This window comes from Heliangelus exortis, chromosome 5, assembly GCF_036169615.1.
Source record: "Heliangelus exortis chromosome 5, bHelExo1.hap1, whole genome shotgun sequence".
Classification (NCBI taxonomy): Eukaryota; Metazoa; Chordata; class Aves; order Apodiformes; family Trochilidae; genus Heliangelus; species Heliangelus exortis.
This window is the reverse complement of record NC_092426.1, coordinates 22,500,419-22,516,896: the sequence shown is the minus strand read 5'-3', so window position 1 is coordinate 22,516,896 and position 16,478 is coordinate 22,500,419. Positions and strand designations below refer to the sequence as shown.

Below are 16,478 nucleotides of genomic sequence, written 5' to 3'. Positions count from 1 at the left end.
AGTTCAAAATGTTATCAGGGAAAAGCCCATGAAGGCCATTGAGCAATAGACTGGAAGATCACAAACTATTGCAGATGTTGATCAACATGGCATAATTTCTTGTATTCAGCTTCTCTGTAAATGTCATTCCCAACAACTCTATTCAGAAAGCCTTTCAAAACAAATATTCCCTTTAAGTCCTAACATCACAGCACAAAATCTTTCTACCTTGCTCTTTTGTACGTTTGCTTTTCATGGTGCCAGCAGCCGAAGAGCCAGAGTTCTACCTTATTGTAATTCATACAGAAATAGGATAGAGATGGTGCATTTCTCCAGGGTTCAGGAAATTCATCCCACAGGGCTGTGGAGTCCTGACTGCAGTTGAATACAGCAGTAGCCAGCTGTTCTAGCATGGGCTGGCCAAGCCTAACAAATGTGCCAAAAGTAGAACGATGGCCGCAGAGCAAGCCCTGTAAAACACTTTTGTTCTGGTTTGTATTCTATCTTGTCTATGTGTGTTTATTCATAGGCATGCGTGAAGTTTCTTAAGTGACCCAGGTACATCACACATACCAAATGCCCACTGGAAAGAGGAGAGGCATCTGGAAAGCAAGCATGTAACTGTTACTGGAACCCCTTTCTCTTTTTTTTTTTGCTACTGCAGTACTGCGGCACACTTGGTTATTTTAGCTCCTGAGCATCTGGGTTAATCAGGCTGCCTGACCCTTAGACGTTTCTGGCAGCAAAAGCAGTGCATCTGAGAGATATGCCTTCGTTTAACACTGTGACACAGCTGGGCTCACTAGGCCTGTAGCTCTTTACCCTTGGCTAGCCTTAGACCATACATAGATACACATGTGGACATACCCTGTCCAAGAGCAACAAAGAGGAACAAGCCTCTCTGGCTCTGGTCTCCACATCTGTTGCTGTCCTCTTGTCAAATCTTTTGTGTTGTAAATTTGTTAAGGTCAGTTCTGTCCCCCTCTCCCCCCTCAGACAATTAGATGTCTTCATAGCATCCCAGAAGTAGGTTTTAAAACAAAAGTGTTAAAAATTTGGTCAAGAAAGTATTTCTTTGTCACCCATATAACAGCATCCTCTGAATTTGCAGTCCAAAGCTGGGCAGCTTAAGGCTGGTGTAATGCCTAAATGAAGGAAGTCAGTATCAGTTTGAAGGATCTGTTTGCTGTGTAAGAGATGGGAAGGGGCAATGACAGATATTTAAGTGGAGGAAATAGTGTGGACAGTGTTTTTGTTAGTACTGAAGAAGAAATGGAGAACATAACAATAGATTGCACTGAAGAACTGGAAGCAAAAACAACACAAGCAGGAAATTGAGCAAGGCAGTAGGATTTCAGGAAGCAAGTGAAAGGGGATTAACTCATTTTAAGCAGTGAATACATTCTGGATAATGATACTGGAGCTTCCATCATGACAGCAGGAAGAACTTGAGGGGTAGACTTAGCATGGTGAGAGGTCAGTGGCCCAGAAGCAGATCTGACAATGAGCTGTATGGAAGTGACAGTCGAAGATACACTGTGGGCAGGAAGAAAAGAAGGACAAGTCTGTAAAATTAGAGAGATTCTCTAAATGTAGATCACACTTAAAGGTAGAAGTGTGACTTACCTGTGGGTTTGTGGGTTTTTTTGTTGTTGTACTTGCTGGCATTCTTGATGACATTTTCAACCACTAGTCCTGCATTCTACATACAGAAGGGTGAGCAGAATTTGGTTGTCAGTTGTGCTGTGTTAAAAAAATGGACAAGCTGATTATGAGCATGGAATCTCTGTGTAAGAAGCATAAAGATTCATCTGGATTTTCTGCTTCCAGGACTATGGAAGTAGCATCAGCTAAAGAAACCATAAGTACAGATTAAAAATTCTCTGCAAGAGACAACAGCCACAGAAACAGGCATCTCATTTGACAACAGCGTTTTAAATTATGGCTAATTGAATTAAGAGGTTGTGTTTTGCTAATGCTGTATCTGCATACCTCTCTTTTCCTGTATGGACTCCAAATTATTTCACTAAAATCCAACTGAACTAAAATATAGGAGTCTTATATATAAAATGAGGAGTCCCTCACATGCCTAGCTACTGGGAGCACCTGTATTACTGACAGCTTCCTGACTTTGAAATCTGAAAGCAATGGGTTTCAGACAGAACTATAGAAACTGTACATGTGTGCCTGGGTCTGTTAAGCATCAGGGCATCACATGGGAATTGAAGTTTACAATGCTCTTCTGCAGAAGAAATCACAGTAACTGTGGAACACTGCTGAGAGCTGAGTGAGTGAAGGAGCAGGACTCTGGCAGGGAGACAGGAGTGTACACACAGGAGTCCAGAGTGATCGGAACAGAATTGAGCAGAAAAGAAGAAAGGCAATAAGGGGTAAAGGAGGAGAGGATAAGCCAGGAATAGCTCAATCGATTTTATGGATTTTCAGGACAGAATAGATCATTTCAGCTGTATAGCTTGACCTTGCCTTGTGAGTAGACCCATTTTTTATGTAGGAGGGCATGGTCAGTTTGCTGACGAATATCAGTAACAGTTAAAGTGCATTTGTACCCCACAGAATGTAGTTTTGAGTTTAACTCAAATGCTGAGGTAAATGCAGGAGGATTTGCATGAAGGTATCTGCTGGTGGACTGGCACTGGACTAGTGGAGTTTAAATGAATCCTGTGGGTCTCCATTTCCAAGACAAGTGAGAAATCTTGCCTAAATAAGCTATCTCTGCTGAGACAAGATGCAAGGACTTCACTTCTGAATGCAGTATGTTTTTGCTAGCCTGTGTATTTCTGTTCTAAGGTTGGTTAATCATTTGGAATTCATTAATCAGTTGAATAAGGTGACCACAGCATTACAAGCTGAATTATGCTTTGGTGGCCCAATGTAATATACTGTCTCCTTTATCCTCCTGAATCAGCTTCCAAGGCACGTGGGACAGTTAAGTGTTTTATGCATATCAAAGGATCAAAGTCTTGCAGGTGGCTTGAGTGTTCATCTGTCTTGCTCTGCCTTTTTGGAGTTGGTTGCTGCCACGGGTTTATTCATACCATGTTTAGGCATAGCTTCATAGTTACAATTCTAGTGAGACCATGTAAAGTAGAAGAATTCTGGGTTTTGTTTGAGACTTTTATTTTTCCTTGGTATATCCTTTCTTATCTCTGTCTAATTTGATGCTTTTTGTCTGTTAGGGTGATCTCCACTGAAAGGCAACTGAATGGGTTCCAGAACAGCCTTCACAGTGCTGCATCCTGTGAGTCACGGACAGATTCCACAGGTGAGTGCCAGCACCCAAGACCAGGAAAGTCAGGGTGGGCATGCTGGGATGCTTTCATTTTCCTCAAGAACTGCCAGGCAAGAAACTGTCTCAGCAAGAAAAAGAAACAAGGCTGCCCACCATGCATGTAGTGGTTCCTAGGTAACAGTCTGGGCTCAGCTGTGCAGGGAATTCATTCCTTCTGGGATTAAAAAGACTAAACAGAAGGGAGCAAAGGCTGAGTTTCATAGAATTGGAAGAGAAAGATCTCTAAAAATGTGGCTGGGAAAAAAAATCTTGGCTAAAATGGCTTCTCTTTGCTTTAGGCTTTGGCTCAAAGATGTTCTGTTGTTTAAGCTTATCCTGTAATATAGGGCCAAGACATTCTTTACATTTTTCTTCAGTCTTGCAGAAAAGCCCCTTAGTTCAGAAAGAAATAGTTGAGACTTGTGAATCAGCTGTGTAGTGAAGTAAATCAGTAGAGGTGAAAGTTCCCAGAGGAAAAATCACTGACACAGAACCAAATCTTCATCATTCCCTAGTTTACTTTTAAGGTGTCAGTAAATGAGGAAGCAATCAATTTTCATTGATGTAGACATACTAGCAGGTAGAGTGTATTTTTGATAAACCCATGTTACCCATGGCCCAGAGTCATTTGTGGTAGTGGTGTAATGGAACATATGATCTAGAATGCTTTTAAAAATTATGTTACTGACGTTTTGCTTTACTGTGGGAACCCTGAAAACATGACTTGAGTATCACTAATGCAGTGATTCAGATTCCTGTATTTCACAGGTTGAAAGAAAAGTTTGCAGGGGGGCTGAACTACCTAATTAATCTCTTGGATATTTAGCTCTGAAACTTGAAGATGACATTTCCATTATTAATGTCAGTGATTTTATTGCTGATCCTCTAGCACAAACATTCAGCTAATGTACCTTACAGTTCCAAACTACTACACATTACTACCTGCCAAAAATTCCATCTCCCCTACCAGAAATTTTATAGGGTGAATACCCATAGTCAATCAGAAAGACCCTACAGCACATTGCATGACAGTGGAGGAATGTAATCTAACAAGATTATGAAAATAAATAAAATTATGTCAGCAATGTAGTATACATATAGCCGGGGCAGAAGTTTTGGTGTACAGTACAGTTCAAGATGAGTTTTTAGCACAGTATATAAAACAAGGTTTAATTTACAAGTAAACGTAAAAATGGATGTCTCAATATATTGACCAAGCTAGTTTGCTGAATGGACTTACATGGAGGTGTTTTTGTGCTGAATTCTGCTTTCTTTATCACAGTTTTAAGAGCAGTCCCACAGTAAATTTTAACCTCTGCAAGAGATTAGCTCCTTTTCCTCTGGCTATTGCTGTTGTTACATGTGTCTGTGATAACTGCAATACATGTGTCTGTAGCATTTTTCTACCCTTTCATGTTTCGATGAATGTTTATGCAGAGCATGCATGAGGATTGTTGATGATATTAATGATGGAAGGCAACAGCCACAGCTGCAGGAAAAATAGAGGCTAGATAACAACTTCAGAGTTCAGGGTAGTCACCATCTCTGGGAATTCTTGTAATTCAGTGAGAACTGAGAACTTCAACTCATGTTTCCTTATGTAGGACTAGGCTAGCTGGACAGTACTGAACTCAGGCTTTCTGAAGCTGAACTAAAGGATTTACCTTGCCATTTGTATAAGAATGAGGACTTAGATAGAACTCTAGTTTGGCTAGGGGTAGGCTAGCAGAATCGTGGTAGGTGGGTCACTCGAAGTTTCCTTGTTGCTGAAACAGGTATCTAGCTCCTAGGGCAATGTTCAGTCTTGCGGTGATGGAATTAAGTAGTGCAAAAAGTTTGTTCTTGGAGACTAGAGAATGATATTTTCTTCAGCTTTGCACCAAGCCACTGGAATGTGTCAGAGGCTGTTATACCCAGTCTGTGTGTCTCAGAAACTACTCTGGTCCTTCCTGCAGGAACAGCTGTTTTTCTTCTTCATTCCCTCCACTGATTGCTTACACTAGGGCCCTCATTTCCCTCATGAGCAGTTTATTTGGGGTTACTGTTTCACATGTATTTAGTATCCTAGATACCAATTAGTGGGATTGGAGACACAGATTACCAAATAAACTACAAGCATTTAAAGATAGAAGGCTGTGAAAAGTTGCAGAGATAGAAGAGGAACTAGAGAAAACCTCTACACACAAAAATGTTTAAAAATGTCTGAGAAGCTTAAATAGGGTGTCAGGCAGTATTGAAACTTTTAACCAGATTGTCAGTGGTGCTTAGTACTGGAACTGTAGGAGAATCCCAATTGCAGATACAGTTGTGGAGTGAGCTCAAGCTCTTGAGGACAGATCCCTTGTGATGAAATATGAGGGAGAATAAAAGTCAGCATTTCTGCAAAGCAGCTCAGGATTCTGGAACAAGCCACCACTACAGTGAAAATGTGGCAGTCTCTCATCCCTGTGGCTTTTTCCTCATTTCATGGAGAGACCAAAGTTGTGTGTGAGCTGTGTGCTATTGGCAAAATGAGAGTGGAGGCAGAGATTCTCATGAGTATCTACAGACAGGAAGCTAAATCTGCAAGCTATCATTTGGGAATTATTTGTAGTATCTGAACAACATAGTTTCCTATCAAAGTTCCTGAAAGCTTAACAGGGTTTGTTCGATTAAAGAAATACTAAGAATTAATATCTCTAGGGAACATTCAAAATGCTTCTAACCTGATTTTTCACTGAAATTGAACATTCTGCCACTGGTGGGTTGTGAGTCATTCTGAAAACACAGCCATTATCACATTGTTTTTTCTGTTCTGTTACTTTTAGGTCCCTGAGCATTACATTGTTTCCTACTACACCGAATTTATCAATTCAATAAGTGTTAGTGAAATTGGGTAATTGTGAACTAAGAAATTGATTCTCTTTTCCAAGTCTTCTTCAGGATATAGCTTGCTGAGTTACAGCTAAACTAAGTAGTATATTAGGTTATTCAGTTCCAGGTTGTCTTTATGAGGCTGTGTTTGATATGGTGTAGGATGTGTGGAGACATTTTGCCATAACTTGATGTTTTATTTTACCTGTCTTCTATCTTTGTGCTTTTCTCTTTTACTTGCTGCCAACTTCTTGAATTTGTGAAATTATTATTTTACAAGCTTCAGAAGACAAAATGCCTCTGAAGTTCTGTTTTGCTATGGCAAAAATATAATGTGCTAATAAATTATATCACTGCAAACCGAAGACCAGTACCTGGCTGCAGACTTGTCAGGACTTTCACCTTTTCAAACTCACATTGATTAGCAATAATGCAGTTTTATTGTACTAATGCTTATCATACTAGTGTCCATATGGCTTTTCCACTTGATGTGCTGGGAGAAGAAAAAAGCATTAGAGACATTGACTAAGGGAGGTAAAAGTAACTGCTGTCAGTTAGTTCACTGACAGCAGTGAAGATGGTTAATTCATGCAGAGTCTAAGATCTCTACCCAGTCTGCCTTAAAGCATGGTCCAAACCCAATTTATTTGTATTCTAGTTCTCTGGAGAATACTTCATACAGAAGGTAAAGGTCAAAACTTGATCTGAAACTAAGGAGGAAATTTTTTGAGCTATGTGGTATAGACTTTCTAGATTTTATTCCCTATGATTCCGAGGTCTGTATCTGAGCTTAGTCTGAGTAGGATGATGCAGAGAGTTGTCTGTTTAGTTTGGATCTTCACCTGGCCTCATATCTGTCTGTATGCCAAGTCCTGAAGGTATGCAACTCTGAAATAAAGTTTATCATCATCTGTAAAGGCTTAAAACTGGATCCTGAACTGCCAAGAAACTATTTGAAGAATATGGGGATTAATAAACTGGTTTGGATCTAATCCATGTAGCACACAGGCTGCTGTTCTTAGTTTTCTAGTGATTTCCTTCTTTAGGCTAAGGTGGAGAGTAGTGTCTGAACACCATCCAAGTGAGATCAATGTGCAAGCAGTGTGGTCCAGTACAGAGGCATGAATGGAGCCTGCTTGCAAGCTAGCAGTAGTAAGGAGCTCTTCTGGTCTTCTTCTGAGCATCTAGCACATTCTAGTTTTTTCAGTTTACAGGAAATCTACAGGTAGGCTGCCTGTTTCTAGAATTTTTTATATCCAATGTTATTATATGGCTCTTCATAAAAAGGTCACGTCTTATTACTGGAGATCTGAAATCAGAGTTAACTTTGGAGGTGCTAAGTTGTGACTGGGTGTTGTCTACCCACTGCTTCAATTAACATTATTTCTGAAATGTAGCCTCTTTATATAAGCTAAAGGAAAAAAATTAATAAATTCTTCTAGCAGGTGTGCAAAACACAAGTTTCAAAAATGTCCTGCACCAGCAAAATTAAAAATAAAGCCAGTAAACTCAATAGGCATTTAAACAGTATGTATACAATCACTTTATATTGTTTGCCAGATCTAAAAAAGAAAATGCCTGGGATTTGGAGATTGTTTTATGAGCTAGTGTCTCTCAGCTCTTTTGGAGCATGAAGGGTGGGGAAGGGATATGTACTGTTGCCACTGTGCATGGCCTGTGACAGACTCCAGACATTTGCTACAGTAGGGTGGAATTCCCAGCTGCCCAGCTTTGTCCAACCTTCCTCAGCTTCTTCCAGGCTCCCTTGCAGCCTCGGAAGGCAGTAGATTGTTGAACACCAACGTATTTATTTTTATGTTGTTACCACATTCCCAAGAGGAACCTTGGCTATGATTTCAGCTGGTCTCACCACACCATTGAAATCCTTCATCGGGAGCAGCTGGTAAAAGAAGTCATTCAGGTTCCTGCACAGCACATTGCTGGTATGCCTCCTCTCTCCCACTAATCCTGTTAATTCCAGTCTTCATTTGCCACCCTTCTGGTTCTCGCTTGTTGCTGTGACTGACTGCACAAGTGGTCTTGACTGTGAAAGGTGACCTTCAAATGGGCACCTTGAGTAACCTCTACCTCAGACTGCCTGGCTACTCAGGCACAAGATATCTTATGAAACAGACAAGCAACTTTTTACGTCAGCTTATTACTTACCTAGTCCAGGAACAGAGTAATGATGAGCTCTTCCACATAAATCCATCCAGAACCACATCTGCCTAAGAAGCTCTGGGTGGGTCACTGAAAGTGAACAGGAGTGTGATATCCAACACCTTGCATCAAACTTTTCCAGTGCAGCCTTTCACCCTGTATACACTCTTTGTCAACAGTAGTAATAGCATTCTGTCATCCTCTCTCTCTGTAATGCCATGTCTGTGAAGAGAAAGGGTTATTGAGAAACAGAATCAGTCTGTTTTATCATATTTTGGAAGGCAGTGGAGCTTGTGATGAATCCTACTATTGTGCCTCCCTTTGTGGGAAGGCAAAGAATCAGTTATAATAGAGGATATTTGCTTTCACATTTGTTCTTAGAATTACCTTTCCAACGCCTTTGTTCTTTCTCTTTCACACATCATGAAAACATTGTGGATCTTCTCTCTCTCTCTCCCCAGCTGATTTTCACAGGTCCATGAAGAGGGCAGACAGGAAGGGGAAGGGATAATTTCTCTCCCTGCTATAGGTGTTCCATGTGTCCCAGGTCAGATGACAGACAAGCCTGTAGTACTGGATGAACCAGAATGGAAAGGAGAAGGGTAAAGAAAGATCTCCTAACCCCATTTATTGGTACTTTTTAAAGGAGCAAGGAACCATTACTTTATGCGTAGCAATGAACAAATATCAACGTTTCTAACCAATACATTTAAAATAGATACAAATTATCAGTGGTGGCATGACTATGTTTGAGTTTATCCACTTATCAGAAAACTGTGTGTAAATCTCATTAAGTCCCAGCAGAGCATAAAGCTATGCCAAAAGCAGCAGATGTTAAGAAGATAATGTCCAACTCAGCCATCACATCACAGCTAGTGTTGAGGGTCAGCACTAGCTTCTAATGATCAGAAATTACATTTATTCCTTAGCTTGTGACAACAGCCTGCCTCTCACATTTTCAGCGCCTTTTTGCCTTTCTTTTATATTTGTCTGTTTGCTTTACTTTCTTCTTGCTGCTGGTGTCATGCCACTGAAAGGAAATTCCATGTCTCAGGACCACTGGTAAAGCAGGAGAAAAGAAAAGGACAGTCTCTAGAAATTGCCTTACTGTTTAAGAACTAGAACCCAGCTTGTATTTTAGAAATCTTTGCTTCTGACAGACTCAAGGAAAACTCTGAAGCAGGATAAGGAATGACTTCAGGCAGTTGGCATCTTTGCCTGACTGGAGGGAGGCTCAGCATTGCTCGTTCTCAGTAGTTAGGTGATGGCAAATTGCCTGCATTTCCTTTCAGTGTTGGAAATGTCATTCCAGATCAGGTGTGCAAAGGCTGTGGAGAGGTTATAGAATATCTTGGCTACTTCTGTCTCACATCTGGCCCTTTGGCATTAAGCTACCTGTAGAGAGGATGACTTTGCCCATCCAAATTGGATTTTGTTTTAATCTGGCCTTATGTTATTGAGACTAAAAATAGAAGCCAAAATGTGTGTGAATAAGGTAAAAGGAGTATCTGAAGTTATGAAATGAAATGTGGGGAAGAGCCAGAGAAGTGAGAGAGCTACAATAAACCAGGGAGGAGGGAGCTAAATAAGAGAAATCAGAATGAAGGCGGTCAAGTACAGAAGGGAATTAGCAGTGAGGACCCCCCACAGTATCTTCTGTGTAGCATGGGGAGCAGGAAGGTTGGTGCTGGCTTCCACTGCTACTTCTCCACTTGTTAATAAGGCTGCTCACTGATATATTCATGCAGGGACACTTCACTTGAATGCAGTTCTGTGTATTGTTTGTGTCATACACACCCCTTCCCCTCAAGTAAATGTTCATTATGTGGAACTGCTGCTTTCCCTTTCATGCCCAGTCTAGAAAGCCAACTTGAATTTGTGCCCTAGAGATGGGGGAGGGAACACTGGCCTCCTGTTGTCAGCTGTCCTGGCTTGCTAATGTCAGTCACCCATGGGTATAAATAAACCCCATCTGTTTATTGCCTTTCTTAATTGCACTATATATTATGAAGAGAATGCTGGGCATCACTCTAGGATTAAAAATTCTCTCTCTTCTGGGATAAATAAAATCTGAATTTCTAGGATTATCAGAGCTTTTCAGGGGGAAAGGAAGTTCTTGTTTTCATCACTAATCCAGGAGACTTCATCAGTGCTTCTGAGTTCTGCCTCAGACTTGCTGTGGGTATGATGAAACAGCCCAAACTAGCTCTGATCCCCAGCCCAGTACTGTCATACAGCCTAGTGGTTTGCTCTGTCTCACTTCTGCAGCTTGGAAGCAAAGTAGGTGGTGATGTCTCATCAAGGCTGTCTACATTTGTGCTGAGAAAGTCTATATGACACAATTTTAGCATGTAGATATCTCGTAAATGACTTTACATAACTCCTGTGACTTCTTTGTGACTCCGTCTCATATCTAGAAAATTGAGGTAATCCTTTTTTTCCCCCTAGGTAACTGTTCTAAGTACAAAAATGTTGAATTTTATGATGTGCAGCTATGGATGACATAATAGTATGTAAACATATGAACTGACTTGTAGGCAGATAATTTAACACCTCCTGATGGGCAAGAGATTAATGGAGATTCTGCTGTATGAGGTGATTTATTGCAATGGGTCATCTCTAGGGAGAATCAGCCCTTAATGTTGATTGCTGGCAGGCATGAGGTTTTTTTTCTGTCCAACCTACTCAACCAGAAGAAGGTGAAGGGCTCACCAGTAGCTTTGAAATTATAAAAAATAATGATAAATTATTTAATTCCGTTGAATGATTGAATTGGCCATGAGGTAGGACTTACATGTTTACTTGTAGACATAGGAATGCCCCTCTCTCTGTTGAGTCCTCAAGGTAGCCATACAAGAGGAACTCAGTAAGTGATTTTCATTCAGTCTGTGAGAAAAGACAAACTGTACTGTGCATTTCTTTAGGAAAAGGAAGGCTCTAAAGTGTCTTCAGAACAGGAAGGTGAGGTTGAAGTTGGCTGCCTGTCTCATGTGTCCTGCTTTCAGCATATTGCCAAGGGATAAGTTGGCAATAAGAGTAAGAGTACAAATCTCTCTTAGTACAAATGGTTGGCAGTTTGGTTCCTAACTCATGTTCCAAACTTTCTGTGCAGTAACATAGCTGGCAATCCTGCTTTCTAAACATATTTCCAGATCCTCTGTGCTCTGTGATGTTTGGCTTTATTCTGGACTTTCAAGGAGAGCATATTTTTAAAAATATAGCAATATTTTAAATGAACAGCTCTCAGCAAATGTCACTCATTTAGGAGCAAGCTGAAGTGCTAAATACACAGGACAAGCTTTACCTACTAGATTACCTGTACAATGCAAAGTGTCCAAAATAAACTTGGTAGATTTCTAAGTGTTCTGGATTTTTTTTAAGCACAAAGGATTTTAAGTCAAAAACATGAAGACAACATCAACTTTTTCCCATAATATGCTGAAGTTGCTGTATGTAGAATTAAAACCTAACTCTATAACAAAAGGAAAGAAAAAAATGTTTTCTTATGCCATTTCATTTCTTTTAAAGACCAATCTTTTCACACTCTGATCTCTCCAGCACCAGGCTCCTCAGCATCTTTTGGAGTGGGAAAATAAGCTCCTATGCAAGTGAATGAGGAAAAGATAGAAAGAGAAAAGGAAAACTGATCTGTTCAACAAGACCAGGTGCCAGGCCAGACCAGTCCTCGCTATCATACAGGCTGGGCAATGAGGTGATAGAAAGCAGCCCTCAAGTAAAGGATTTGGGGGTCCTGGTGGAGGGGAAGCTGGAAGTGAGCCAACAGTGTGTGCTTGCAGCCCAGAAGGACAATTGCATCCTGGGCTGCATAAAAGAAGCATGGCCAGCAGATCAAGAGAGGTGATTCTGCCACTTTGCTCTGCTCTGCTAGGACCTCACCTGGAGTACTGCATCCAGCTCTGGAGCCCTTAACCCAGGAAAGACTTGGACCTGATGGAGCAGGTCCAGAGGAGGGATGGGAAGATCAGGGGGCTGGAACACCTCTCCTACTCTGAAGAGAGGTTGAGGAAGGTGGGGTTGTTCATCCTGGAGAAGAGAAGGCTCTGGGGAGACCTAATAGCAACCTTCCAGTATCAGAAGGGGGCCTGCAAGAAGGCTGGAGAGGGGCTGTTTGCAAGGGCCTGTAGTGATAGGATGAGGTGCAATGGTTTTAAATTAGAGAAGAGCAGATCTAGTTTGGATGTTAGGAACAAGTTCTTTACCACGAGGGTGGTGGAACATGTTGCCCAGGGATGTATTTGGGGCCCCATTACTGGAGACATTCAAGGTGAGGCTCAACAAGACTCTGACCAACCTGATCTAGTTGAGGATGTCTTTGCTTACTGCAGGGGTGTTGGACTAGATGACCTTTAGAGGTCCCTTCTCAGCCCAAATCGTTCTATGGTATGGGGTGAGGATTTAGAGCTACTGGAGCAGCACATGAAGAGATGAATGAGAGGCGAAGAGTGAGTAAGTTATTTTGGGTCTTGAGAGAAATACCAAGAGTAGTTCTTCTCATGATAGCTTACTAAGTTAGGTTTTCTCATACTGATCTGTGATCTAATCACACAACTGCTCTTCACAGTGAAAGATAAGGAGATCCAGATTTCTGATTATGGCTGAGATTTGCAGAGCAGTGCAGCAGTGTTCCCCACGAAACAGCCCCCCGCGATTACACGAAATTTTTGTTTTGTGTTTTTTCCAGCCTCTGGTCGCAGAGAAGGACTAATGCTGAACACCAGGTGAGGAATTCAGGATCTGGCTTCAAGTATGGGGCAGAGGAAAAAGCAGCAGTGACTTCATACCACCATACTCCCAGAACACCAAGAGAAGAGTGAAGAGGAGGCCCTGGTGAGAGGACAATGCACTGAGGAGAGTATCTGAACATCTGTGGAGGCTGGTGATACACCTGCAGGCTGAGATGAATGGTTGCCTCTGAGAGCTTCTGCTGCTGAGTCTTGGGGTCCCTTCCTCTCACCTCTTCCTGGTCACTAACCATGAGATCTTTCTATGAGACAGAGAAGTTCCTCTGAACATGCAGTCTCATTTGCTCAGCCATCTCAGTTTGTCCTAATCTGGTAACAGCCAAGATTCTCTGCTGTCATCATATAGCAACCATCAGCAGAGAAAAATATTAGAACATTTGTCTAGAGAGATCCATGTTGGTTGCCATCTTGATTTTTGGCATAGAGCCATAGAAATGATTGGTTTAAATAAAGTCATTTCATTTGTTTGTTTTGGTTATGATTTCAGTTATTAATTCACACCCCCAAGATATTTGCTTTCATTGTGTTGGAGAGGTTTTTTAAGCTGTCTTTATGTTTTGCTGTTGGGTGGTTATGTTCTGTGTGGCTTATGTTTGTTTTTTGATTTCTGTTTGTTTAGGCTTCATAAATTTTTTTCATTGGCTGATGTTTTCAAACCCAAGCTTGAACCCTAAGGCCCAGGTGGCTCCTGTCATTTGCAACAGTGGCTTGGTGAGGCAGTCCAGTTAAAATTTGCCTAATGTTAAGAAAATTAATTTGCTTGTGTTAGGAAGGAACATCAGCAGCTGCAAAATGTATTGAAGATCCACCCATCCTTAAAATGAACAGCAAGCAGCTTCAGCTCTGGCTCTTTGTTGATGCGAGGTTAAAGGAAAACTCAGGTTTTTGCGCCTCTGCCTTGTCAAACAGCAAATGGTTTGATTTTACTTCTCAAAGATTACAAAATCTCCTGTTTGTATCAAAGCCCTCAGAGCTTTTGTGAGCTCTTTGAATGAGACAGCAGATTCTAATAGCCTGTTTGATCTGTTTTCTTATCCCATAGGTGCTCTGTGATTTCCAGCCTGTATAGTCAGTGTTAAGAGATGATTCTCAAGTGTTGGAAGTAAATAAGGATCAACCCCAGTGGCTGACAGAAGAAACAATGTCAGAGGGGGAATGTATTTTCTCTTTAAATGACTGTGTTCATGTTCACTCTTGGATTGTACATATTTTCTGTCATTCATTACCAGATAGATTGTGAGAAGATGAAATAATTATGTTCATGCCTTATTTGTTTCACTACTGCTTGATCCAGGCATGAATTCATAGGACAGAACATGCATTTTTCTATTTGGATTCCACTCATGTATATGACAGACATTGAATATTTCATTCATCTAAAATGCAGTTCTCTGATGTAGCTGTTCCCTTTCTCACTTAATAGGCTTATCTTTACTTTTGTAGACATTCATGGTCCTGTTCAGTTTCTCTGTGTTTTTCAGCTGTGCTCTTAAGAATGTCCATGGCATTTGTCTGCTGCCTATGTCTCCATCACATATCATCAGTGACCAAGATATTTGTAAATTCTTGTGAAGTTACTTTCAGATCAGGATCTTTCTGTCTGCAGTGATTTCATTTCACCCGTGGAGCTCTGAGATAGATGTTTCTACTGGTGCATTAAGTTGTCAGCTTGCATTTAGCAAAAATTTCATTTCAGAAGTTATGTCAGACTTCTGCACAACCGCAGCAGATGTGGGACCTTGGGTTTGTCTTCTCATAGGCTACTCTGCTATGTGTTGCATTAGGAGGAACCTCCAGATCTGTTGTTCGAGGCCTGTTGGAGGGGCCATTTGCCTACATGAATTAGCTTTAGCAAATAAAAAATTCCATTCCTTTCTTCCTCCCTCCCAGGGGATCTGAGTTATTCTTATTCCACTATGTTTCATGTGCAGGATCAAGTAGGATCCTTGTGGATATATCTCCTTTTGGAACTTTTATCTCTGTCTTTGCTAGTTTTTTTTCGTTCAGGTTGTTACAGCCACCGCTGAAAAGATGTTCTGAGAGAATTAGAGGCACAGTAAGCCCGGGAAAGGTACAATTGTCTTCCGAGGATCATTGGCAGAAATGGCATTCTTACGTTCTTGTCTGGCAAATTATCAATCGGTTCTGGCTTTCTATGAGCATAGGTCTTTTCAGCTTTGCCAATCTCCCACACAGTCATTTTTGGAAAATGATTGTTACTCAGTTATAACTAGCATGTTTTCTGACATTCTTTGCATTGCATGTTAGATGTAGCCAGCACCACATCTGTAACTTTGACTTAGTAGCAGTGTATCAGACATCTTGTCTCTAAGATTTTTGAAATGTTCAGAGAAATCCATATTGCACTCAAAGACCTTCATTTTGAAGGGACTGGTTTTGTCAGCTTCAGGAGCAGTGGAGTCTTGCATCTGTTGTCCCTGGAAAATTTTTCTTCTGTTTCCAGCAATTAAAAACATGCCCAGGGATATCAAGACTGGTTCTTTACTTCAAGCCAAACACCTAGACCTTGAACTCTGGTTCACCCTCAGGATATATATGTTAGGTCAGACAGAACATCAAAGGAGATAGCAGTATTCCTTTGCCTTGGGCATTTGCTGATACTTTGTGCACAAATGCTGTTACCTTGGGAGCACATACAAGAGAAAATCAGGAACAAATTGGGTGATTTCAACCTCTTTTTTTATTAGCATCTCCTTGTACTCCTCAGTCTGGAGTCCATGTATGTCCTTGTACATGGTGGATGCTGTGTACTGAAGTACTTTGTCTCTTTGCAGCTTTATCACCTCCGTGTCTGTCCCTTTTCAAAAACTTCTCAAAGGGTCCTTCAGTTAAGAGATTCAATGGGGAGGCACAGAACACATTTCCCATGCATCTTGGACAGAAGGTATATTACAAGAAGTGTTTTCTAGTGTAAGGGAGAACAGGAGAATAGCAAATAATTTGGGGAGTACAATTATATACATGCTCCTCAAGTGGAGGTTGTTTGTCTCTGGTTTTATGACATTTACTTCCCTGTACTCATCAATGAGTTTTATTGAAAGTGCCTTTGTATGTGTGAGAAAATAAAATTACTAAAAGAAAGCCCCAATAATCATCCAGCATCTCAGTGGTGAGACAGGATAAGGTAACCAAGGGGTTCTCTTCTCTCCTACTCCATGATGTCTTCATCACTTCTCAGTTAAGGAGCCTGTGCCAATGACAGTGAATCAGGCTTGCTGGTCTTGGAAGGAGTAATGTGCACATCCCAGTCCTGGAGGCTGAGGTAATGCAGAGTTCTACAAGTGTTTTGTGCTGTGTTCAGGTGAGGAGCATACCACAACATAAAAATTTGGGGAGGAATATTATATTGTATTCTCTTCTTTCCAGAAGCAGCTGACTTGTGCTCAGTACACAAAGTACTAAGTTCACTTTTA

The 16,478-nt window shown here is 41.0% G+C and overlaps 1 protein-coding gene across 8 annotated transcripts in view; it reads left to right on the top strand.

Annotated features, from left to right (window-relative positions):
• TTLL5 (tubulin tyrosine ligase like 5) overlaps nt 1–13,511 on the top strand; it is a 130,267-nt gene extending 116,756 nt beyond the window's left edge. For all 8 annotated transcript variants that reach the window (XR_011726294.1, XR_011726295.1, XM_071745950.1 and 5 more), the window contains 2 exons: nt 3,177–3,262; nt 12,984–13,511. Coding sequence is in view for 6 of the 8 variants with exons in the window: in XM_071745950.1 (XP_071602051.1) it covers nt 3,177–3,262; nt 12,984–13,024 (127 nt within the window). In the remaining 2 variants the exon portion in view is untranslated. The remainder of the gene's footprint in view (nt 1–3,176; nt 3,263–12,983) is intronic.
• The last annotated feature ends 2,967 nt before the right edge of the window (nt 13,512–16,478 follow it).